Below are 26,106 nucleotides of genomic sequence, written 5' to 3'. Positions count from 1 at the left end.
TGTGCAGAGCAGTGTCACACCTGAGTGTTCAGAGCAGTGTCACACCTGTGTGCAGAGCAGTGTCACACCTGAGTGTTCAGAGCAGTGTCACACCTGGCTGTGCAGAGCAGTGTCACATCTGACTGTTCAGAGCAGTGTCACACCTGAGTGTTCAGAGCAGTGTCACACCTGTGTATGCAGACATGTCATACCTGTGTGTGCAGAGCAGTGTTTCTCCTAGACTCCATTTGTCAGCTGTTTGTGCAGGTATTTCATGAATTCTGTGTTTTCAAGCAACTAGTAATCTTGTGCCCAACCACAGCCTCTCTTGCTTTAAGACATATCCTCTGGTTCTACCCGAACATGAGCTGTAATTGCTGAGTGCTTTGTAAGGTCCTTCTTGGACTTAAAGGGAATGATGGGACTTTACAGTTCCCTTATCCGTTCCATTTATTTTCCCAGTCTTTTTCAATAAATTTTTAAATAAATTTAAAGTGTATAAACTAAAATTCAGGTAAATTAACATTTGTTGTGTGTCAAGTCTGTTGGATTCAAGAGTGAATCAAGACTAGCTCTACCTTCAGGAAGTGCCTACCCAGGAGAGAGACCTAGCTGTGTGATCTAACATACACACAGCTGAACGTACTGGTGGACAGGCACACACAGAAGGGTGAAAGTGCAGTGGAGATGGGCAGCAGCTCATGGGGCAGGGCTAGGGAACAGCATCCACACAACTAGAACACTATGGAGTTAGTGGTGTTTGGGTAGACTGTAGAGAAAGGCTGCAGAACTGTCTCCCCCTGAGTTACAGAGTCTATATTCATGTTAACCAAAAATATCTTTGGAAAGCATTTAGTCCTCTTTGATAATTAGAACTTCTTGAAGAAATTTCTTTAGTGTTAGTACTTATTGTTCAACAAAGATAGCTTGGTGTAAGTTGGACCTGTACCATGCACATGTCCACTAACAGAAAAGTCAGAGCTCTGAGGCACCAATAAGAGGCATCTAGAGAGACAGCCGAGATATCTAGAGGCCTGGGTAGTAAGACAAACTTAAATGGGAGTCTGTCTGCACACTGGTGTTTTGGAGGAAAAAAATAAAATCAGACTGGGTGTGGTGGCATATGCCTTTAGACAAAGACAGGCAGATCCTGGTCTACATAATGAGTTCCAGATGCTGTCTCAAAACAAAAGCCATTCTATTCGTTGTTGTGTCTATCTCATAAGTGAACAGAGCAGGGACTTGTGCATGTGATTTTGCACTTAAACTCATTTTTATAAAGTGAAAAGTGGGTGGATTGAAGTAACCATTTAAAGCAGGAGGAGGAGAGCAAGTGTAGTGGCACTGAACTGCAGTCCTAGCTACCTCGGAGGCTGAGGCGGAATGATCATTTGAGTGCAGAAGTTCAGATTAGCCTGAACAGTTCAACAAGACTGACTCTCAGACAAAACAGCAAAATCAGACTTTGGTGTCACAGGCCTATAATTCCAGGCCTATAATTCCAGTGTGCAGGCATGAAGATCAGGAGTTCAAGGCCATCCTTGTTTTACAGGTCCTTGTTTAAAATTTGAGGACAGCCTGGGCTACATAAGTGCCTGTTAAAAAAACAAAACAAAACAAACAAACAAAAAAAAAACCCACACAGTATGTTTGACTGACAGGGATTCACCTTGGAGCTTTGATTAATGAATTGACTCCTCTTTCATGGGCTTTTCCCCATGAAAGTAGAACATTCAATCTCTGGCGTGGGAAGAATACTCAGACATCTGAGATTGCTGTAAACACCGTGCTTAAGAGTAATGTTGCTGCAGGATCTGGGCTCCACTTCTGAAGTAGTGAACCGAGTCTGAGGGCACAATGTAAGAGTATTCTTAGGAACTTGTCCAGGGCATAAAAGATTTACCTTGGAGGAGAAAGGGATTTAAAGACAGAGTACATCTCTGTCCCTGGCACTGTTCTCATGACCTAGAACTCAGGGCTCTGGTGTTTCCCTTCACACAACCTGGCTCACCTGCTCAATCTACCTGCAGATTCCCCTCCAGCCCCGCCCCTAGCCCTGGCTAGAGCCCCGCCCCACAGGGAATCGAAGCCCGCCTCACGCCTGGCTCGACCAATCAAGCTCTACGATCTCGGACGTCGGGTTACGCGCGGCGCGGAGGCGGCCGCGGGCTGAGATACCGGCACCCAGCTCCTGGTCCCGGGTCGTGGCTGGGCAGCGCGGCCCGGGCTGCAGCGAGGCCGGCGGCCCCTCGCGCCCTCCCGTCAGGCCGCCATGCAAGGCCTGGGAGGCAACGTGAGCCGCGGATTGCCGGGCGGGCCGGCCTCCACCGTCGCGTCCGGGGCGGGCCGCTGTGAGAGCGGCGCGCTCATGCACAGTTTCGGCATCTTCCTGCAGGGGCTGCTCGGCGTCGTGGCCTTCAGCACATTGATGCGTGAGTCCGGGACCCCAGCCCCTCCCCGTCCCCTCGTCGTCAGCCGCAGCCCCAGCCCCACCCCGGGGACCCTCCCGCCCTTAGAGTTCCGGCCTGGGCACCGGGCCCTTGGGCTGCGGTGCCTCCCTCTCCCGCGAGACCGTGCTGGGCATTCGAGACTAGAAGGGAGTCCCGGACCCTCACAGCCCTGGGCTTAGAGCTGCAGCTTTTGGCCAGGAGTGACCCTGTCCCTCACCACCTTACACCTGTCTCTTGTCAGATGCCAGCCTAAATCTGGTGCCTTCCCACTCTGCCATCGCAAATTAAGGTTACAGTATGGACGGAGAATCGCCCCCAAAGATAACACCACTCTCAGCTCCTTCTTAGGGGCTCCTCGTAGCCTCCCTCTCCTTGGCTCTTAGATCCCCACATCCTTAAGTGTCTGCTAGCCTAATGCTGGGCTCCTCTCTGAGCCTTCACTCCCAGTATTTGCCCTCTATGTTGGGTGTGCGGATACGCACCCACACCCACCTGTAGTGTTAGGGCAGTGCAGCCGGTGATCCCACATTGCCGCGCGACCCCCAGTCCTACTCCCTCTATTGTTCAGGGAAGATCCTCTCTGACTGCCGCGGTGCCCACGTCTCAATCTCCTTTTTCACCTGTTCAGCTCTATCCCGAGCTTTCCTAATTAAGTTGTATCTGAAGTTTCCCCTTGCTGTGCTTCCGAACCACGTTTGTTATTTACATTTTTTAAATTTTCTCCTTTTTTTCGTGAAACTCTGACAACCTGGTTGGCTTGATGGAGGAGGCTTCGAGGCTCTGGGAAAGGTCTTAGAATCTCCATGCTAAGTTGCGAGAGACACTTCTTGGGGAGTTTTCTAGTAAAGAAGGAAGTCACAGATGGCCCTTGTTGCCCAATGGGGGCTGGTTTAAGGGCCTTGTTTGCCCTTGGGTTGGGAGGTTGAGCTGTTTCTCTGATGGGCACACACAGGCACAGGCACAGGCACATAGACCTGAGAATGTGCCTGTGATGTGTTAGAGAGGAAGAGAGGAGTTACAACTAAGCTAAGGTATAGAGACATTAATTCCAAAACTGACTTGTTTTCAAAACTGTGCTCTGTGGGCAGAATGGGGAGTTCCAGCAAGGGTGTGTGTGTGTTCTGCTGCAGCTCTGAATGCAGATGTAGGGTTATCCTTGCTTATTTATAACAAGAGGTTTCTTTGGGCAAACTTGCCCAGGCTTCAAGTGACCCTGGATAGCCCCTGATTCTGGCCACTATTTCTTTATGGCTGCTTGGCTTTGAACAAGAAGTGCCCAACTAGCCATGTGGTTGCCTCTGTTTCTTTTCCATCCCTACTTGTGTTGCCATTGTCTCTGCTGAACCAGTGCTTAGTTGTTTTCACAGTGATAGTTTGTGACAACTTAGCCAGAATTAGTTGCCCACAGGTGCATATTCTACTGGGCATGTGTTTTCACGATACTGTGAATGGGCTTCTCCTTCTCACCCTCCTCCCCCTCCAGCCACTGTCCTTTTCGAGAAACTATAGGTTTCATTTTTATTATGCAAAACCTGGGATTTTGTACTGTGGAGCTGTTCTCATTGGTTTGATTGGTACTGTTGGTTCGGTGTGACCCCTGGGCTCACTTGTGATTCAGAGAGGGACATGTGATTATGTCAGGACAGAGTTGCTCACAGATGAGAATTGTCAGGGTGGATTTGTTCAGAGTGGTAGTACTGGCCCTGCAAGTCTTTGGGGACACTCACTTAGTCTTCAGTGTGAGTTTATGCACAGATCCCAGGGTTGCTAGGACTTTCTTCAAGCACATACGAAGTGAGAAAGTTGATTCCTGTTCAGGGGAAGGCTCACTGTGAAAGGGCTTTGTGAACATGGCAGAAGGCCCTGAGCCTGTGAGAGGTAGTGTTATGTAGAAGAGATGGGACTCCGAAACTGGGTCCATCCTGGACACAGAAAGTAGATAGAGCAAGCAGGGACAACAGGAGACCTCCTGGGCTGTACCCCATTGAAGAAGTGCCTTTCATATGGCTTAGATTTCTTGGTCCTGTTGAAACAGTGTTAACTATGGAGCTTTTCCCTTTGGAATAGCAAGGATGACGGAGAAATTCTTAAAGGGCTGCCTGATACTTTTGGACTGGATTTTTGCTGCGGAAGCACATCTGGCAGCTGTCAGGCTCTGTCTTCTTGGTCACAAAATGTGTCTGGCTGAGCTGCTAGAGTCAAGGGCCAGCTTTCTGGGCCAGAGCCCACCTGGAAGTCCCTGAAGAAGTGGGGCCGGGGGAGCACTTCCTTTGGCAGTCCCATCTTTATGATCTTCAAGCACATTTTAAATGGTTTTCAGATTCTTCTGGACAATGTGAATTAACAGTGCCTGTACTCTTTAAGGTCTTCCCCTTCCTGGTACCCTGTCCCTTGAGGCAGTAGAGTCAGTGCCTCTTTTGGGTCCTATCCCAGTTCTGACTACAGGAACTCTTCACTTTTCCTGCTGGACCTGTTCTTCCTGTAGTATAATAGACCCACTTCTGTGACTGACAGACTGAAGTCTTTTATCTTTACATTCCTGGTTTCAGTGGATTTGTGTTTATTCTTCTTTCCCTAGGCAAAAATCACTTTACCCTGTTGCTGTTTTCTCTACCCTTGTGTGTATGAGTGTAGAGGAAGAATTTGAACATTATCTTAATATCACCTGGGGAAAATTTGGGTTCTCACAAGTATTTCTTTCCCTGATACTCTGATAGATGCCTTGTGTTACATCTGGAAGTTGCACACTGACTCAGACTAGATGATTGAGGGCATCTATGCCAGATCCTGTGTGAATCCTGTTCTTCTTGCTGTCTTTATAAGCATGGAGACTGTTAGAATCCACCAGCTACTGGCATATGCATGGGCAGCACCACTTTGGGAATTAAGTACATGGACTTCCCAGAGCTTTCAGCTAAGGAGCCCCCTGTACAAGGAATGCCCAGCAAACTCAAGCCAGATTATAAAGTTTCTAGCCACTCGGAGTTTTCTGAGACGTTATGAAACTGACTGGGCATCTGTATAGAGACTTTTAAGTCAGAGACTTTGTCATGATCCGCCTGCCAAACAGTTCTTCTTGTTTGGTGTCTCTGTTTCTAGTCGATGGCGTGTCACTCAGACTAGTGTTGTAGCAGAACATAACTGAGCAACCTGAAGCTTGACTAACTATTCCAGTGTCGGAGAGTCACCCAGCTGTCAGCCAAAGGTCAGCATTGGACTGTGTGTGTTAGCATTTGGGGTGTTTACTCTCATGACTTGTGAGTGCAGAGCAAATTCAAGCTTCCTTCACCATGTACAGGCAGGGTTCTGAGCTCAAGTGTGGACAGAGTTGGCTTTTAACAAAACAAGCATTTTGACAGCTGAGTAAGTCTGCCTGTGTGTTTTTACGACGCAGATAAAGGGCCTCTCGAGCTGGTGGAAGTGAATCTGTGTGGTACCAACAGGGTACTACCATTAAGAAGGAGCTTTTTTCTGTGACCCAAAGCAAAATCATAAACCAGTCTGCACAGCTTTGATGTCTTACTCTCAGATAAGGCTGTGTGAAACTTTTACTCCCACAGAGCTGGCCTCCCTGTGTGCTCCTTGTACACAGAGTTGGCACAGTGTTTCTCATCACCTCTCTGGATCCCATCACAATTTCATCTTTAAGAATGTCAGAAAAGCAAACGCCTGCCTGCTAACTAGTTTCCTAAGTACACATTTTGTCAAGCTTTCTCTCTCTGTGACTTTCTCTTTCTAAAGAGAAGATGCAGTCATCACCACGCTTTATCTTCAGTACTTTAGCTTCCTCCACAGAATAAGGACACTCCTCTGTGTAACACCTAAAAAGATTCATAACCCCAAATGGTGGATCTCTGAGTTCAAAGCCGGCCTGGTCTATAGAGTGAGTTCCAGGACAGCCAGGGCCACACATAGAAACCCTGTCTAGAAAAAACAAACCAAAAAGAAGACAAACAAAACCTCTCCGTATAATCATCTGATATCCATTGTATGTTCACATTTTCCCAATGCCGTCTATTTTATAGCTAGAATTTTTAAAAATTGACTCAATAGAGGGCCATACATTGTGCTTGGTGTAGGCTTTGCTGTTGCATTGCTGGAACTGAACCTGGGCCTCACCATGCTAGGCTAGTGTCCTACCTCTTGGCTCTGTCTCCAGCTCCACTTTTAGTTTTCAATGACATTGGCCTTTGGAAGAATCCTGCCTGGTAATGGTGAAGTGGGTCTCTAGGTGTATCCTTGGGGGTCTGTGTTGTGTCATTGACCCCAGTGTTTCTCCAATGTGGAACAATTAAAGTCATATAACCTTTAAGAGGTGCTGTGTACTCCTAATACGGTCCTGGAACTCCTAAGGCTGTAGCTCTTAGAAAAAGCAAGTCCTTGATTGAGTGTTGGCACACACCTTTAATCCCAGCACTGGATAGGCAGAGGCAGGTGGATTTCTTTTCAGGCCTACCTGGTCTACATAGTGCGTTCCAGGACAGCCAGGGCCACATAAAGAAACCCTGTATCAAACCAAAAAATAGAAAGAGAAAGGCCAGTTACTTCTTGGCATGAACAGGAAGGCTTCTCATTTTTCCCTTTTAAAAGCATTGTTCTCACTCTGTTCCTTTAAGAGTGAGTGAAGTCCCTGGTCCTTGGTAACCTTTTACCTAGAGGTTACTTCCTCAGTGGGAGCTGGACTGTAAGGCAGTACAGGCTGAACTCTCCAGACCTGGCACCCAGCACCTACTCTTTCCTCTCCCTGTGGGAAGGAAGGACATCCCTTTTTCTCTCCTGTACTGTGGCTGACGTTAGCTGGTTCTGGGTGTTCATGTTCAAAAGACTTAGGTTTCTAGATATTCATTTACTTGATAGCTTTTGTCCAAATGGCATTCTGCTGCTTCATTTATAGTAAAAGTTTATTAATTTGGAGTTTTATGAATCTGAATTGTAGAATAATTTTATCAAATGCATTTTTTAAATTACTAAATACTGCTTTTGGCCAGGTGTTGCTCTGTAGGGGCCTGTCAGACCTCTGCTGCTTTAATGATCTGTTTAAACCCTTTGTAATTAGTATAATATTTGCATGAAGATGAAGTTGTGTTTAAGGAGTTTCTTCACAAGAAGTTAAAAATAGCAGGACCTTGGCTGTGGATGCAGTCCGCACTCCGGTCTCTCTTCTGTCCTTGAGCAATGTGGTAAATCTCAAAGCTTGAGTTTCCTTCCTAGGAAGATGGGAATGGTAACTTCTCTGTTCTGGGCCTGTGGGGATTGGAAGTCATCAAGGATCAGAGTTAGTACACATCCGGTTCTCTGTAGGTGCTGGGTCCAGGGTGACGACATCCTCCTCCACAGTATGCTCACAAGTCTCCGGGCAGAACAACTTACACAGGGTTTTTGAGTGGGGTTAAGGACTTGTCTCCCTACCCTTTGTTTGCACAGTGTCCTTACATTAAACAATGTAAGAACCTTTAACACTCTTCATAGAGTCCATAATAAAAAAAAAAATTTAAAGACAAACAAACTTTTTTCCTAACCGGCAAGGTCAGTGTAAATTCTGAATAAACGTGCTCCCAGAGCTGTGGTTTTAGTAGATAAAACATACAGCAGTATTTAGTAATCTAAAAATGCATTTGATAAAATTAATCTACAATTCAGATTCATAAAACTCCAAATTAATAAACTTAACTATAAATGAAGCACCAGAATGCCATTTGGACATTAGTAGCTCCCAGAGCTGTGGTTTCAGTAGATACCTCTTCTACCCAACCCTTTCCTGTGTTTTCTTCACCTGTGATGCCTCATGGGGGCCCCAAGAGAACAGGGTGTCCTCTGGAACTAAGCAACTTCCAGGTGACAAACCTGCCTCCTGCTCATGGGCTTTATTTTGCCCAGACTCTTGGTGGGACGTGGCTGTGACATCTCTTTCCTGCAGTTTGTTCTCCCTGAGCCCCGTCTGCTGGCTCTTGTGCTGACCACTTGATATGCTCATAGGAATCCTGAAAGGAAGGGTTGGTTTGTTTGTTTGCGTGTTTGTTTTGTAAACAGGGAGCTTGCCCTTGTGCCTTCATGTTAATAGATGCAGAGCAGAGAAGCCAAGTCTCTGGAACTTTTAAGCATTCTTGTGTTCTTCTGTCCTATCTGTTCCTCTCACATAGCCACCGGCAGCTCTCTGTGCATGGCTGCGTTATTCCAAATTTGGTTCTGAGCAGTCTGATTTTTTTTTCTTTTTCCTTCATCTTTCCCCTACCCAACTCTTTTCTTCTCTTTTTCTTTCTTTCTTTCTTTCTTTCTTTCTTTCTTTCTTTCTTTCTTTCTTTTTGGTTGTTTTGTTTTGTTTTTTCGAGACAGGGTTTCTTTGTGTAGCCCTGGCTGGCTGTCCTGGAGCTCACTCTGTAGACCAGGCTGGCCTCGAACTCAGAAATCCGCCTGCCTCTGCCTTCTAAGTGCTGGGATTAAAGGCGTGCGCCACCACCGCACTCTTTTTTTTCTTTAGATTTATTTATTTTTATTTTTACGAGTACCCTGTAGCTAGCTGTCTTCAGACACACCAGAAGAGGGCACTGGATCCCATTATAGATGGTTGTGAGCTACCATGTGGTTGCTGGGAATTGAACTCAGGACCTCTGGAAGAACAGTCAGTGCTCTTAACTGCTGAGCCATTTCTCCAGCCCCCTACCCAACTCTTGGGTTTCTGACACAGGGCTCACTATGTTACCCTGATGGTGGTAGTCTCCCTGTTTTGACTTCTTGAGTGCTGAGGTGGCGGGTGTACCACCATTCTGCTTAGTGTGGTTTTTTTCCTTTTCTTGTCCAACATATTGTCTGTCACTTTAAATTATCTTGTGATAATTGATAACATTAAAAACATAAATTTGAAACCAAGCACAATCTGAAGCCAACCTCATCTACATAGTGAGTTTTAAGCCAGTCAGGGCTATGTGATAAGTCTCAAAAACCCAGTGTACGTGTGTCTAAATCTGGAGCTGACCATAATGTCTCACACCCATAATCCTAACACTTCGGAAATTGAAACAGGAAGATTGTATCCTCAGGCCAACCTGGGCTAAATAGTAAAACTGTCCCAAATAAACAAAGTGTAGGAGGATGGGGACCTATAAAATGTATTTTATGAATATTTACATAAATGCATCTGAAGTGATTTACCAGTTGTTTCATGCATGTTGAGTTACATTTTGCATTTGTGAGTGTTTCCTTAGCCCTTAGGAGGTAGTGGTCCTCTTTGAGGACTGAGGCCTGGTATCTGAACAGCAAATGGAGTACAGGAGTTGCTAACTGGTGAGGAAGGGATTTCTAGGACTCTGTGGGATTTATGATACCTGTTACGAACCCAGAACTCATAGTTCATTTGCTTTGTGCTATGTGACTATTAGTCATTTTAAGAGTTTTTTTTCTATAAGTAATTCCATGCATAGAAGTAGTCAGTCTCTGAGATTATCCCACTGGTAACATGTTATCCTTTTGTCCCACAGTTTTTCAGATTAACACTATTGGCATTTCGAATCATATTAATTTTTGTGGTGGGAAGCTATCCTTTGCACTATAAAGCACTTATAATATCTGTGGCCTATGCCCACTAGACACTGTAGCAACCCCTGTATCACGACAACCATTGCAAATATCTCTAAACATTGTCAAGTGTTCTTTGGGAATACAGTTGTCCTTGTTAGAGAATCACTGAGCCTGTTCAGCATGTGCCTTACACAGGAAGCTTATTTCAGCTCATGATAACAGCAGTATACTCTCTGTCCCCAAGTATGAGAACAGTGGACAGTCAGAACTTAACAAAGGACTGTCCTCCTAGCCTCATCATGTCCCATCTGTGCTCCAGCATAGATGGTGGTGACATGGGGCAGATATGCCATTGGAAGACATTTAATCCTGACAGCCACCCAAACTCTTATATCTCCTTATGAATGTGGAAATTGAGTTATAGAGAAGTTTACTCAGGGTCACACAAACAATAAGCAGAACCATGTAGTCCACCTCTGAAAGGCTTCTTCTGGGTGAAAACCAAAGGAGGGTCCTTGTTAACTGGCTTTTATTGTTTATCCGTTGCTTTCATAGGGCCTCAGGGAAAGTAGATATTTCAGCCCTAGGTTTTGTTTTGAGATGTGGTCTCCCCTAATTCTGGCTGGCCTGCAAACAGCCTGGTAGATTAGGCTGTTTCTTGTCTTTGTCTGGAGAATGCTAGGGTTAAAGGTGCATATAACCACACCAGCAGCTAGCTACCTTTAGTTTTTTATTCTAGCTCTGATTCTGTGCACTTCCCAGGGTGTGGTCACACAGAATCTTGCTAGGCTGTGCAAGTTCTGGGAACTGCTATTGCCCAGCCTGTAAGCATGGCCCCAGGCATTGGTAGGGTTGATCTTCGCCTGGGAATGTCTTCAAACAAGAATTCTGCTTGTCAGCAAATTCTGGAATCCTGGGCCTTTGTGTCCAGTAGAACAGGACTTCTCTCTTGAGCTCTGAAATCCTAAGTTATCAGTAGGCTCATCTCCTTGTCATTTCATTTGGCTTTTGGCATTTTCATTCTGAGGGGTACTTTGTGCAGGAGACAGGTTCCTGTCAAAGTATTTTGGAAAGGAGTAGGGAGTTTTTTGTGACCATGGACAGAGTTTTGCAGGGGCAATAGGTATCACACAGAAAGGGAACCAGAGAGGAAGAAGGGAGGTTTGGGGGTTTGCAGCCCAGACTTCTTGTCGGCTTTGACACTTCTTTAAAGGTGTGGTACAGATCTCCAGTTCCCTGGTGGGTAAGGCACTGGCCCCCTTAAATTCTTGTGGTTTTTCCTATCATTGACCATTGAGAATCAGGAGCTTTTATTTCTGCATTCATAAAGTTATATGCATTCTTGGGAAACACAAACTTTCCCCCTGACCCACTCCCAGTGGCAGAACAGGTGTGGAGTTGCCCAAGAGCCTGAGTTACTAGGGGTGATAGTAGGATAAGCCACAATCAGAGCTTACCAAAGGAACCGGTTTGACCTCTTGTCTGTACCTATGAACTTTAATAATAGTCCAGTGCCCTTGCTGCTAACCTACCCTAAGATTTCAGTTGACTTCTACCATCTGTCATAAAACTTTGAATCATTCATACATAATACCTTCTCCACCTTTAGGACTAATGGCCTTCTGGAATGGTTTTGCCATTTAGATTTACCGTTTTAAAAAAGACTGTGGTGTTTGGGGACCTATGGTGGCCAGAGGACAGCTTGGTAGAATCAGTTCTCTCCTACCTTTTCACAGGTTTGGGGATTGAATTTGGGTAACTAGGCTTGCACAGGAAGTGCCTTTCCTTGCTGAGCCATCTCGCCAGCCTTAGATTTACCTTCTGAGGGTGGCCATCTCTTTGATACTCGTCTTGACTTTAGCAATCCAGGTTACACATAGAGGTCTGAGTTTCACAAGCTTTACTTTGAGGCCAGGCTCGTTCCTGATACTGACTCCAGGCCAATGACAATTGACAATGTCCTGGTCTGTGTCACCACTTATTACCTGCAGGCCTTCAGCAAGTACCTGGACTGCTCTGCACATCATTTCTTCATCTAGAAAGGAGGCTGCTTCTGTCTCCCTCCTAAGGTGAGCGTATCTGGAGTGCCTGCTGGGAGCCACCCGTCTCACTGATGTGACAATACCTTCCTTACCTGGTCAGGCTGCCTCACACGTCCTCAGAGGAACTCAGCTGAACACACATTGAGTTTAGATAGCAGCTGAGTCTGCTTGTCCTTGAAGATACCGTGAGGTGTTTCTGGGGATCATGTTGGGATGAACCTGTCCTTACCAGTCACACTCAGACTGTTCTCCTAAATGGGCCAACTCTTCATAGGAACATGCACTATTCACCAGGGCTGTGGAGAACAAAGCGTCTAAGAATGACATTGACCACATATGACCTGTGCATGTTAAGAGGAGAGATGGAGTCAGCCATGAATGAAGCACACTACACTGTTTTCGCTTAATGAAATGCTGTACAGTTGAGTGGCCAGACCATGGTGACAACTTCGCATCCAGTCCTTTGGTTTTAATGTTTAGTCCCAAGACCTGGCTCTCCTTCAGGGGTCACACAGTGAAAACATCACAAACCTCCTTCTCTGTGCCTAGTATAGTTTCTCTTTCTGCCATGTTGGATTCTCTAAACAGCCAGAATCATACTAGATGGATTACCTTGGTTACAGGGATAGAAATGTGTGATTTGCAGGGCGCCATTGTATAGCAGGACCAGTAGCAGTCTCTCTGCCTCAGGAAGAGATATGTGCCATGCTGCCTAGAAAATAAAGGATCAGCTTTTTAGTGGTGTTAAATAGGGGAGAGACATGGGGCACTTAAAACACAGACCCCAGTATCATCCGTTTTTCTAAGTTTAATAAGATACAAGGTTGCTTTGAAGGTTAGTCCTTCACTAGGTAGAGTACTTTTAATAATCAGAGGCATCTCATTCAACACAACTGGATTGATTGTTGATTGCCTATTATATAAAAGATAGTAAAAGTGGGGAATTCTTTTTTTTTTAAGGTAGAAAAATGTTGAAGATTGGTTAAAAGCACTTGCTGCTCTTGAAGACCCAAGTCCCAGGTTCAGTTCTATCACCCACATGAGGCAGCTTACAACTGCCTGTTAACTCTGTGTTCCAGGGAATCCAGTGTCCTCTTCAGGTCTCTGTTGGTACATGGTGCACAGAGCTCATACAAGCACATATATGTACACATAAAAATTAATTTTTTTGAAAAGTAGAAACATACAACAGACATTTTATCTCATGTGTGTTAGTGTGGAGTAAGAATGGAGTTCTGGCCTGGTAGATGGGGCCAGGGCACTCATGCTTACAATGGTAGAACTGTAGCAGTAACCCTAGGTCTCCCTTGGAACTCCATACCAGCTCAAGAGACTTGTTTTCCACACCCTATGAGTTCTACCTGATAGATAGTTTCCTCTGAAGCAATGTGTTAGATTAGTTGGTTTTGAGGATGGCTATTAATTACCTAAACTGTAATTTATACTTTTAAAAATATTACTTTTAAGACCAGAGTACTCTATTTTTTTCACACAGACTGTGTGTGTGTGTGTGTGTGTGTGTGTGTGTTCTTATGGATGTGTGGGTTTGTGCACATGCACATTCTGGTGTGCATGCATGTGGGTGTTTTACGTGTAGAGAGGTCAGAGGTCAACATAAGGTAGCTTCTTCAATTAACGATTCTCACTGAACTTGGAGCATCCAACTCAGGCTGTCTGGAGGTGAGTTCCAGGAATCTTTTGTCTTTGCCTCCCCAATGCTGGGATTACAGAAACTACTGTGCCCAGCCTGTTGTTGTTGTTGTAAACTAGTGCTGGGGATCCAAACTCAGTTCCTCATGCTTATAAGGCAGGTCCTTCACTGACTGAGCCATCTTACCTGCCCCTGCATCTTTTTCTTACTACTGAAGTGATGTATGTCTACCATACACAGCTAGAACACAGTGAAAATAAGAAGCTTAGCATAATGCCGTGCTCTAAGGCTAATCATGCTTAATGGTTTATTGTGTATGCCTTTAAATTTGTGTACGTTGGGTTATGTTTGGCCAGGGGTCAGGGTGGGGGGAGGTAGGATCTTTGCTTAAAAATACAAAAACCAAGACTCTTACTCTGCAGCCTGTCATGGCCTGGAACTCACACTGGCTTCAGGCTTGTAGCTCATCCTCCAGCCTAAACCTAAGTACTGGAATAGGATTACAAAACATTGGTTTTACCCTTAATTCATTGTTTCTTTCTTCTTTCTTTTTAAGTAAAAAGAGGTGTGCCATACGAATTTACTGTTTTAGTAACTTGCTTTTTACTGTTACTCAGGACATTCTTCTGTTGCTCTGCAGATGGTCCTACTTCCTTTTTGGTTTAGCTGACAGTATCAGGCTCTCTGTTACTAAGCCGCGCCCCTAGCCTTGTCTTACTTTCTAAACAGCTTTAGAGTATGACTGTATTGAGTTATACTTTATGTACCACCAAACACACTCATTTCAAGTTTATGATCTCCAACTTTTTAATAATTGTACTCCACTGCATCAGGATTCTCTAAAGAAACAGAACTTACAGAATGTATATATACAGTAAAGTTAATAGAACAGTGTGCAGGCTGTGGTCCAACTAGTCCCAACAATGGCTGTCTATCAATGACAGGTCCAAGAATCCAGTAGTTGCTCAGTCCACAAGGCTGGGTGTCTCAGCTGGTCTTCTGTATACACTGTAATCCCAAAGAAGTATGCACTAATGCCAGTGAAGGGATGGGCCTGCCATCAAGAGTGAGAGCAAGCAGGCAAAGAGAGCAAGCAAGCCTCCTTCTTCCATGTTCTTTATATAGGCTGCAAGTGTGACCCAGGTCAAAGGTGAATCTCACCTCAGAAGATCCAGATTAGAAGTGGGTCTTCCTACTTAAAATGATATAATTAAGAAAACATCCCTCACAGGTGTGCCCAGTCATTTGGGATTTAGTTAATTCCAGATGCAGTCAAGTTGACAACCAAGAATAGTAAGTCCACCCCTTGTCAACTTGACACACAATCGTATCTAATTGTATCTCCTTGTGACATGATTAATTTCCAAGTGAAAACAATAACTAGGTCATAATTACACCTAACATGATACAACTATCCCATGTACAATTGCAAACACATTATATATTTAACAAGTTCATGATTATGCCTAACATGATATAATTATCCCTTATACAAACACATTATAAATTTAGAATAGGTGGCAATGTCCCTTGGGGGCGTTCTTTTAGCATCTCAACTTAAATATGATAACTGCTGATATTCTATTAGTTGATGTTACAGTACATGATAGAAGAATCGAGAAAAGAAAACACAAGTATCTGCACAAACACATTCTTAACAAAATATAACAGAAACACTCCTGTCAATTATAATCCTTGTTTCTGCAGCTGGTTATGTGGCCTTAGCTGCGATATATAACTACCTTCCTCTGCTACCCATTCTGTATTTCCTCTACTCTCTGAAAAAACCTCAGCAGGTCTTGGCTCTTTTGCTGGAGGAGTGACCCATACCATCATTCTTGATGGGTCTCTGCCTTTTGTGATCCCTCCTGGATTAGGCTGTTGTAGTTTCCCAATGCCTTTAATCACAGATATGGTAGCACCAAGGGACACCATAAAGGATCTCCTGCACTCCAGACATACTCTTTCTTACCTCCATTGTGGAGAAGCAATCTGATTTCCCCCTGATAATCTGGATCAATTACCCCTCCTAACACTGTTATTCCTTTCTTTAGCCTGTTGACTTAGTGGAACCCAAAAGTGGCCAGGGGGGTGTCTGAGCTTCCAGTTCAGTAGAATTTTGTGTGCCTCCTGATAAGAGCAGGCCCCTCTCTGGAACCAAAACTTCTAGACTACCAGAACTTAAGGTTATGGGAACAGGAAGCAAAAAATTTCCTAATGGACCCATGAATTTTGGCTACAGGAGATAAAACAAAATCAAAACATACCATATATTGGATTCTGAGTCAAAGCATATACTCCCTTCTGGTGAATTCTACTCCAACCATCTAGGCAGATGCCATCTAACTTGTAATGTACCTGTGTCTTTAAAAGTTCATTCTGTCTTTCTTTCAGGCCAGCTGCTTCAGAGTGGTGGGGAACATGGTAAGACCAGTGGATTCCATGATCATAGGTCCACTGCCACACATCTCTGGTTGTGAAGTGAGTGAGTTCCTTGGTCAGAAGCAATAATGTATGAAATATCATGACTGTGGAGAAGGTATTCTACAAGACCATGTTTGATAGTTTTGACAGAAGCATTCAGGAAAGTCAAATCCATTACCAGAATAAGTATCTATACCTGAAAGGACAAAGCATTGTCTTTTCCCCAGAAGTGATCCATTATCATCAACTTGCTGTCAGATCACTGGCTGGCCAACCTGGGGAACGGTGTCACATCTGGGACTCAGTGTTAGTCTCTGCTGTTGGCAGATCTAGCACTCAGCAGCAGCTGTAGCCAGGTCAGCCTTGCATAACTCCTATCTCTCCCACAATGGTCACTGTGTTCATAGGTCATTAGGCAATGACAGGGATGGCTAGGGAAAGAGACAGACTGTCCATAGAATGGGTCATCCTATCTACTTGATTGCTGATGTCACCTTTTGATGACAGTTTACATGGAACATAAGTATCTTCACATCCTTCACTCATTTAGAGAGCTCTATCCACATACTTCTTCCCCAGATGTCTTTCTCATCAATTGTCCAGTCATGCTGTTTCTAGGTCCCTGATCATTAAGCAGATCCATTGGCTACAGTCTATGAATCAGTGAACAATAGCACATCTGGCCATTTCTCCTTCCAAATAAAATGTATGACCGTGTGTTCTGCCCAGAGTTCTGCCCACTGTGACGATTTCTCTTCACCATTGTCATTCAGGGTTGTCCTAATAAGGAGTTGGAATGCTGCTGCTGTCCACTTCTGGGTGGTGCCTCCGTAATGTGCAGAACATCAGTAAATCAGGCTCCAGTCTTGTCTTCCTCAGTCAGCCAAGCATAGGACACACCTATAGGTGCATGCTTGGCAGCAGATGGCATTGTAACTGGGGTAGAACTATAAACATTTGGGCAACTTCGTCATGTAACTTTGTGTGCCTTAGGAGCTGCTTGGCTGGATCACAGATGTGCTACCTCCATTCGATAATAGATTGCTGCTGTGCACATCTTACGTCATGACTCCGTGGGTCAGACGCATGATGGGCAGCTCAGGCTGCATGGTAACTTAGTGGCCCATTGTCAAATGTTCAGTTTCCACTAAGGCCCCGTAGCAGACCAGGAACATTGTCTCATAAGGGCAGTAGTTGTCCACAAATGATAGTAGAATCGTGCTCTAAAATCCTAAAGGTCTCTTCTGTGGTTCACCTATAGGGGCCTGCCAAAGGCTCAAACAGCATCTCTGTCTGCCATTGATACCTCAAGTGTAGAGTTATGGGGCAGTGGACCATGCCACCAACAGAAGAACCTGTAAGATAGTAGCAAGTTCAGAACCCTGGTAAATCTCATAATTGAGCCGGGCGGTGGTGGTGCACGCCTTTAATCCCAGCACTTGGGAGGCAGAGGCAGGCGGATTTCTGAGTTCGAGAGTTCGAGGCTAGCCTGGTCTACAGAGTGAGTTCCAGGACAGCCAAGGCTACACAGAGAAACCCTGTCTCGAAAACAAACAAACAAACAAACAAACAAAATCTCATAATTGAGAATGCCAGGAGTGTAAACTAGCTCTATACCAGGTCCCTGTCCTGGAGCACATGACCAAGACTCCATGCTAATGAGGTTTCTAGATAGGCCCTGAATGTTTAGCCAACGAGCTTCCCTTCCTAGACATCCCCCTCCTGCAAAAGGTATTCAATTCCTGATCCACTCCAAGTGTGACGTATGTATCCTCATCTGTCATGAATACAGCAGTTTGGACAAGCAAGGACTGTCTCTTTTATCACTGGAGGGGGAGGATTCGTCATACAGAGCCGCACCCAAGTCTCCCATAGAAGCCCCTCCATATTCCTGACACTCACTTGGAACTAAGCCAGATTCACCTTCCTGGATTCATCGCAGGCCCTCAGGCCCTGTTCTCAACTCCTCGAGGTGCCCAGTGGCATCAGGATGCACAAGAGTTTGAGAACCACAGCATCCATCTCAGCCCCCACCATTTCTCACCTGAAGAGCCATGGGCTGGGGCCCCTATCCTACACTGGTTTTGCCTTCCCTGGGTGACCTGTCAATGGCAAGGAAGAGACGCAGCCTAGCGACCCTGCGTTTCGCCTTCCAGATGGGGCAGCATTCTGACACTCCAGCTTATGAGGCGGAATTGCAGATCCACACTCAAGTACCGTTGGGTCTGCTGCTGGATCATGTGGTCCAAGTGGTTGAGCACCCTGCACAGTAGCCTAGACCCATTAAGAGCCTTCTGTGCCAGGCCCCACACAAAGCTAGCAGCTTTCTGAGTCACTTGGTATATGGGCCTTAGTAACACACCCAAGTGAAGAATGTTCTGCCTCCAGAATCCAGATAGGTCTACTAAACTGTGCTTCTTGTGGAGGGACCAGATGCAGTGACTTATCCTTCACCTTAGAAGGACTGTCACTGCATGTCCCACACCACTGGACTCCTAAGAATTTCACTATGTAGAAGTTCCTTGAATTTTGGTTGGATTTATTTCCCATCTTCAGATGCACGTGTGTCACCAAAGTAGTTGCTAGTTCAGCATAATATCCTCGGTATAGTACACCAATGTAATATTTTGTGGAAACCAGAAAGTTTCCTTTTCCCCAGTTTACTGTTACCCTTGCAATAGGCTTTAGGTCTCTCTGAGGAAGGATCAAAACAAACAAAAAATCCCTCTTAGGTACTCTGTCAAGGCTCCTTCTTAGGGAAACCTGCCATCTGCATTCAAACTGTCTCCAGCGTGAAGTTGGTTCATGGGGCAAGATTACCTTTGCCATGCTCCCCTGTTTTCATTTGCTTGATAATTTTTCCACATATACAAATCAGTCAAAAAATGCAGTAGGCTTCTTGGCCCCTGCTACCTCAGAGCCCAACTAAGCCACTGCATTTAATTCATCTAACTGAGCAGCAGCACCACCAACCCTAAGGTATGGCAGAAGAAAAGAGGGGCAGCAAAGCTCTGCAGATGTGCTGTGCCCCCTCATCATTTTGTATCTTACAGGATTAGTGAAGAGCATGTCCTCTGGGCCTTTTCAGTGTGGAGAATGTACCATATCTACTCTAGAATTGCAGTTTCCCTGAGCTTTAAAATCTCTTCATCAACACTAAGCCAATGGATATCAGGCATCTCCAACTCCATTTCAGTAGCCCGTCTTTTGACAAATACTTTAGCCAACCATTCAGACAAACTTTTGGCACTGTTCTTTTTACTGTACAAGCTTCCATATTCCTTTTTTTTTTTCTCACTAATATTTTATTATGTCTGCCACTTTATATGCCTGTTATGTCAACTTTTGTACAGTTAACTACAGTTGTGCTTGCTGTCTACATTACTCACAGGAACCTTGTCACGTCATAGTTTACAACTGTATTTCTTTTTTTTTTTTAATTTCTTTTTTTTTTTTGAACATGAAATGCTTTTTTTTTATAGCATGTTTTACAAGGGGAGGGGGTAAGAGGGTCCAGGTGGTGGAAAAGTACAAAATCTTCTTGGCCTGTGCCTTGAAACATGTCATGGTCTATATGGTACACTGCCTTGAATTATGATCTACCTGCAGTTCTTCAGAACATATGGTACACTGCTTGAGTTATGGTCTCCCTGCTATTCTTAAGAAGACATGGTACTCTGCTTTGAGTCTATCTGCAGTTGCTAAGCAGGATCTTGCAGTTGCCAAGCTTCAGAGGACATTGTGCAGGTGGGGAAAGGTAGGGGGTAAGGGTAAGGGCGAGGGTCCTGGCTTCTGGCATCTCCCCCTTCTCTGTTTAGTTAGAGAAGGCATCTTATGTTCAATCCCAACTATGTGAGTTTTGAATTTGGATGTCTAATTATGGGGGGTCTTAGACAAGTTCACAACCCCAAAACACTGATGTGAGAAGAGTCACATCGATGGTCGAAGGCTTTAGGCTGTCGACGATGGGCAACGTCAAGGGACTCTGATGTGGGTGAAAGGAGGGTGAGAGCCCTGTCTTAGGCCATGTAGGCTGCACCCACTCCCAGCACCACGCACTCCTTTTCGGCTGCATTGGGTGGGCCCCTGGGACGTGGACCTACAATAATCCCGTCATTGGACTAACTCACAGCCATCCTAGTCTCTTGTAAATGTTCAAGTTACCAACCATTTGTCAGTTTGGGGTGTAATATTGTCATAAAGGAAGGCTCCCCAATGTTAGCGGCCATATCAAGGGTGGCCTTGGTTTAGGAAAAAGCCAATTTTTGTTGTGGTGATCAAGAGGCCAAGCTCTCTAGCGAGAGAAATGAGGGCAAAGCCAGGCATACCAGGAACCCTTCTGGAGGGCGTGGAAGTCTAGGGGTCGACCGTAGGGGGAGGCAGGGGAGCTGACAGCTGTGTCAGTCTCCTGCGGAGTCACTTCTGGATCCTCTGCAATTTTCAGCTGATGGTAATGAACTTCAACTGCCTTCTTGATGGCAGCATCAACCTGGTTCCGTGGACGACAGGTCACGGGCGATGATCTCTGTCTTGCTCAATCTTGATGTCGTGCGCACATCCTCTCAATGAGGGTCCGTCCGGATGGGTCAGTGCCTTGAGCCCCACGTCTGGGTGCCACTTGACCCGACCGGCGGGTCCTGGTTATTCATGGGGGTGAGGAGGACTGCAACCTGCTATTCTTCAGAAGATATGGTACACTGCTTTGAGTCTATCTGCAGTTGCCAAGCAGGATCTTGCAGTTGCCCAGCTTCAGGGGACCTTGTGCAGGTGGGAAAAGGTAGGGGGTGAGGGTAAGGGCGAGGCTCCTGGCTTCTGGTCCATCTGGGTTAGAACTTCTAATAGCAGGCATCACGGGTGATTCAATTTTACCTGGGATGCTGCGTGAGTTCAAGCTCCTGGGAGTCCCTGTTTTTCTTGGTTTTCTGCGGTTCAAGCTTCCATATTCCACCTAGAATCTCCACTCGGTGGGCCGTATCTATCAACCCAGCCTGATCCAGTTTATGTTCCTTCTGCCATTATTTCAGACTTCTGCTTGACTGACCTAGCAGACTCACTAAACTCTTAAGCAGTGTAACACACCTCCTTTCAGACTACAATTTCTGTCTCCCTCTGGGAGCCTGTTTAGCCTTAAGTCTGGTTATAGATCTAGAGGCCACTATTGGTGGGCCCTGGGGGACATTAGTATTATCTTGCCTGCCATCTCCTTCAGAGAAGGACATTGCTGATTTATCAGAGAATAAAGAATTAATTTCCTCTGTCAAAGGCAGAAAAGGTGATATTTCGGGCTTTGGGGGTGGGTGTGGGGTACATCTTCTGCTGAGAGGGGAGAGACTACTGCCTCTAGTGAGATGAACCCTTATGAATCTGAGGGTTCAGAGTTCTCAGCTTCACTAGGGTCCTCCCACACGTCTCCATCCCAAGTTACAGGAGCCCATTTTTTACCATTTAATGCCCTTACTTTAGCTGATGACACCTCTCCAAAGCTGGGACTTCATTTTTTGCTGTAATTCAGCCAATCTTATAGTGAGGGTTTGGGGTTGATTTCAGCTGGAGACCTGTGTTCATTTGGAAATAAAGCATGACACGGGGGATGTGATTGTGTGTCAAACTAACAAGAAATGGACTTGTAGTTTTGTTGTGAGCCTAGCCTTTAAGGGCTAAACCATCTCTCCAGCCCAACAAGGGACGGATTTGTGATAACTATACTTAATTGTCACCTCGACTACATCTGCAGTTGACTTTAACCCAATGGCACGGCATATACCTGTGAGGGATTTTTTTAATTAATTATATCATCTGAGGTGGCAGACCCATTTCTCCTCCTTATCATCACGGTTGGAAGATCCACCTTTAATCCAGATCTTTATTCTGGGCCACACCTGCTGGCAGCCTATATAAAGGACACGGAAAAAGAAGGCTTCGCTCTGCCTGCCCCTGCCTGCTGTCACCTCACTGTCAAGTCCATTCCTTTACTGGCAGTTGGAGCCTACTTCTTCAGTACTCTAGAATGTACTGAAGACCAGCTGAGACATCCAGCCTCATGGGCTGAACAGCTACTGGAGTCTGGGACCTTCTGGTTGGTAGACAGCCATTGTTAAGAATAGATGGACCACAGCCTATAAGCCATTTTAATAAATCCCCTTTGCCTCCCCTACCAGGTTCCAAAGCAACCTCAGAGACACATCTACCTGTAGCATTTCCAGTCCAAGAATGTTCAGGTCGCTGAGGCCACCCTGACACCACGGAAGTACCTCCTTTGGCCTGAGTTCTTCTGGGTACCGGGGTCATAAACCCTCTTACCTACCTTTTATTTATTTCTTCCCTGGCAATACTTGTTTCTTAATTCTCACCATATCTGTTACTATGTGTTAATTTTGGTGAAAAGGACTAATTTACATTTTCAAATCAGCATCATCAGGCTTCTTATGGTGTGTTTGTCAGTTGTTATTCCTATCAGACAAATCCCTTGTGAAGTGCTGTGCAGATAATAATTCACTCCTGCTTGGATCATTAGCATGAGCAGGAGACACAGCTGCCCCACCCCCCAGGGGAAGCTCTGGCTTCAAGGACTATGGTTTTTTCTAGTTTGGCTTTCTGAGAGGTTGTCATTTATCTCTTAGTCCTAGACTGAACATGTTATAAGAGGTCTAAATCTGGCTACCTTAGAATCTTATCTGATTTTTAAAAAGTAAGTCCTTACCAAAAACTATTCATGAGCACTTGTGGTTAAAAACCTCTGGTTCTGGCTTCTAAGGCCAGACACCATAATCGGGACTGTGGATCAGACTCTTCTGCCTTGCCTTGGGGAGGAATTGTCCTCTGGCATTCTTGCTGGCAGCTTCCAGAGTAATTTTAATCTCTGCAGCTAAATTGAAAGAGCCTATCATGAAAATTCATGGAACGTACTGAAATCAAAATAAATACACTCACAATCCTCAAGAACTGGAGCTTGAGTGAGAATCCAAGTTTCTGTGTTGACTAGGATGTTGTTATTCAGCTGCCTGATGTGAGCGAGGCTGAGTGCCGGTGGTGGAGAGAGTTGACCTGAGCAGAGCCTTCGGACGCTAGCTACAGAGCTGACATGCTATTGAAAGTAAGACAGTCCAGAAAACACAGGAGAAGCAAAGCCTGCTGCCTCAAGCCAGTAGTCCTAAATACTCATGAGGCAGAGACAGGAAGGTCATGATTTCAGAGACTGCCTGGGCTACAAAGTAAGTTCTAGGCCAGCTTAAAACTGTTAGACTTTGTCTCAAAATCAAAGTATAAAAATATAAAATAGAAATAGTTACTATGGGGCTGAAGTTGTATTTTGGTGGCAGGGTACCTGCCTAGAATGGATTTAGTCTCCAGAACCAAAAGAAATAAGAAAGAAAAATCATGGTATTATCTGAGTCCAGTGGATAGGATAAAACAGGTTGATGGATGGGCATGGTGCTCACCTTGAGCTGTGGGAGTCTGGAGAGGCTTCCAGGGAGGTGGAATAAAGTAAAATGTACACATCTTAAGTGTGAAATTTGATGAATTTCTGTGCCATGTACCGATATTTTAAGTGAAAAGGGGACAGCATAACTCTCTTTCTGTTTTAGAGAGGCCAGTGACAGTGGATAGATGGGTGGGTGGATAAATGGACAGGTGAGTGGATGGAAAGATGGACAGGTGGATGGTTAGAGGAACAAACAATGTTCTGTCTTGTTACATGGAATGTAATATGGCTCTGAGCAGGGCTTGTATTTATTTAACTCTTGGAAAAGTGTGACTGAAGGTGCCATGTGATATCCTGTATCCTTGACATCTTACTCAGAAAACTCCAAGAGAAATGGCTTTGACTCATATCGCTGTATCAGTTGAGTTCAGCTTGGGTCTTCAAGACCCCCATAGGTGCTTGTTGATTGTGGTGAGCATATGTGGCCTAGATTTTCTGCCCTGACAACAGACCCAGCCAATTCATCCTTCTCTTTGCTGAGGGTGACTCATGTGCTGGCCCCTCTTGGAAGGTAGCTTCTATATCACTGTCTTCTAGTGCCTGAAAAGCTGTTTGTGTGATGTAAGCTGTGGTGAGTCACTGTCCTTTATGACAGGGGGTGTCAGCAGTTGGTCGAATTGCCTCCCAGTGTAACCATGAGACAAAGCAGACTGTTTGGAGATTAGGGAGCTACTTTACAGCCTATTGCAATTACCAGCTAGATTTCAGGGGAAACTCACCTATAGGCTGCCTACTATAGATCTACCTGAACATAAAGCTGAAGGAGATTGAAAAGACACTTCATAAAAATGCTACCCAAAAAATGTGACTGGCCATGATGAGCATACTTGTGATCTCAGCACTTGAGAGGCTGAGGTGGGAGGAGAGTCCAGGCCAGCCAAGGCTCTCCAGCAAAACCTTATCTCAAAAAAGAAAACCGTGTACCTTGAATTGTATATATTTCCTGTATATGGAAGCTGGTTTTGGCATGCCAGGCCCTACACATTGTTGTGAGTACTCACTGCAAGTGTGGGCACTGGCTGGGGGAGGAGCAAAGCCCATCAACATAAGAATACAAATCCTGAAGGCCCTAGATATAGGCATGAGGAAAGGGGCGTGTCCAGAAGAGCAGTCAGTGGCTGCCATGGCAACTGCCTGAGAGAACAGCTTCCAGAGAGTTGAGAAAGAATGAGCCTTAGAAGCATGCAGGCCATTGAAAGGATAGAAAGAGGAGAGAGCACAGTTGGGGATGCTTAAGCTCTTAAACCTGCTTAAGGAATGGAAGAAAGGAGTTGCTGGCCTGGAGAGGTCCGGTTATAGCCAAGATCTCCTTGCTTCTGAGGCCAATGTAGGAGACAGCTCAGCCTATGACTAGGAAGATGAGCCCGGACAAGAGAGGGAATACAGAATGAGAAGCAGGGATGGTAGAGTGAGCTTTCCTTTTCTACGCTGGTAATTCTTTTTTTTTTTTTTTTTTTGGTTTTTCGAGACAGGGTTTCTCTGTATAGCCTTGGCTGTCCTAGAACTCACTCTGTAGACCAGGCTAGCCTCAAACTCAGAAATCCACCTGCCTCTGCCTCCCAAGTGCTGGGATTAAAGGTGTGCGCCACCACCGCCGCCCGGCTAAGCTGGTAATTCTTAAAGCTACTCCTCTCCCACTTTCTTCTGGTGTGCATGCGTGTGTGTGTGTGTGTGTGTGTGTGTGTGTGTGTGTGTGTGTGTACTGATTTGCAAGTTAGAGACAGGGTTCAAAATCACCCCTGTCTCTAAGCCCATACTCTTGACTATTCTTTCAGAGGCTTGGGACCCTGTACCTGTCTGTCTTGTGTATACAAAAGGTGAAGAGCCTGCTTAGGACCTCTCCATAGCCTTAAGGCAGTTTGGAAATTTTAAGCAACAGGAAGGGGCCTGGGTGAGAGAAAGGGCTGCATTTAGTGCTGCTGGTCATGAGTGCCTGGGAGTTTGCTGGCGTTTTCTCTTTTCTTTGGCCCTGACCTGAAGGGCTCTTTCAAGCTCCTGGCACCTTTGCTTCAGCTCTGGAGGGTTTGCTCACCTTGCTTGCTCTACTCTGAGCCTTGCCTCAGGGGACTTGGTGGGGGTAGGGTTTGATACCTTGCTCTGTCCATTTTCTTCCTTCTTCAGGAGCACTTCTGTCTTCCCAGAGTTCCTTGTCCCTGGATTAGAACATTTAAACAAAATGCAGGATTCCACGGGGCAAGTTTGAATTCCCACCAACAGAGGCCTCCACACCATTCTTTCTCTCATGTCTGTAGCTAATTCTGTTAGCTGAAGGTGTTTTGTTTTGTTTCGGTTTTTTTTTTTTTAAACAGCTAGAATCTTCTTTCTTCTCCTCAACCTCCTGTGGCAGCATGTGATATGTTGTCCTTTGGCCCAAGCTGTCTAATGGGTCTCCCTACTCCCATGTCACTGTCTTTAGGCTGCCGTCAGCACAGCAGCAATAAAGCTACTAAGTGAACTTCAGCTTAGCATCCATCCATCACCACAGGCAAAAAGAAGAAGCCCTTGTCCCCTTCAGCATGAAGACTGTTTGACTCCCCTGCACCTTCCTCAGTTAGATTACCT

At 45.4% G+C, this 26,106-nt stretch overlaps 1 protein-coding gene across 1 annotated transcript in view; it reads left to right on the top strand.

The window, feature by feature from the left end:
• Nucleotides 1–2,168: 2,168 nt before the first annotated feature.
• Nucleotides 2,169–26,106, top strand: part of Stimate (STIM activating enhancer) — a 41,387-nt gene continuing 17,449 nt past the window's right edge. The window contains exon 1 of the mRNA XM_028787535.1: nt 2,169–2,411. Coding sequence (XP_028643368.1) covers nt 2,252–2,411 — 160 coding nt within the window. The 5' untranslated portion in view covers nt 2,169–2,251. The remainder of the gene's footprint in view (nt 2,412–26,106) is intronic.

The sequence above is a fragment of the Grammomys surdaster genome, unplaced genomic scaffold (genome assembly GCF_004785775.1).
Source record: "Grammomys surdaster isolate TR1022 unplaced genomic scaffold, NIH_TR_1.0 125669, whole genome shotgun sequence".
Classification (NCBI taxonomy): Eukaryota; Metazoa; Chordata; class Mammalia; order Rodentia; family Muridae; genus Grammomys; species Grammomys surdaster.
This window is presented reverse-complemented; position numbering and strand designations above follow the sequence as displayed.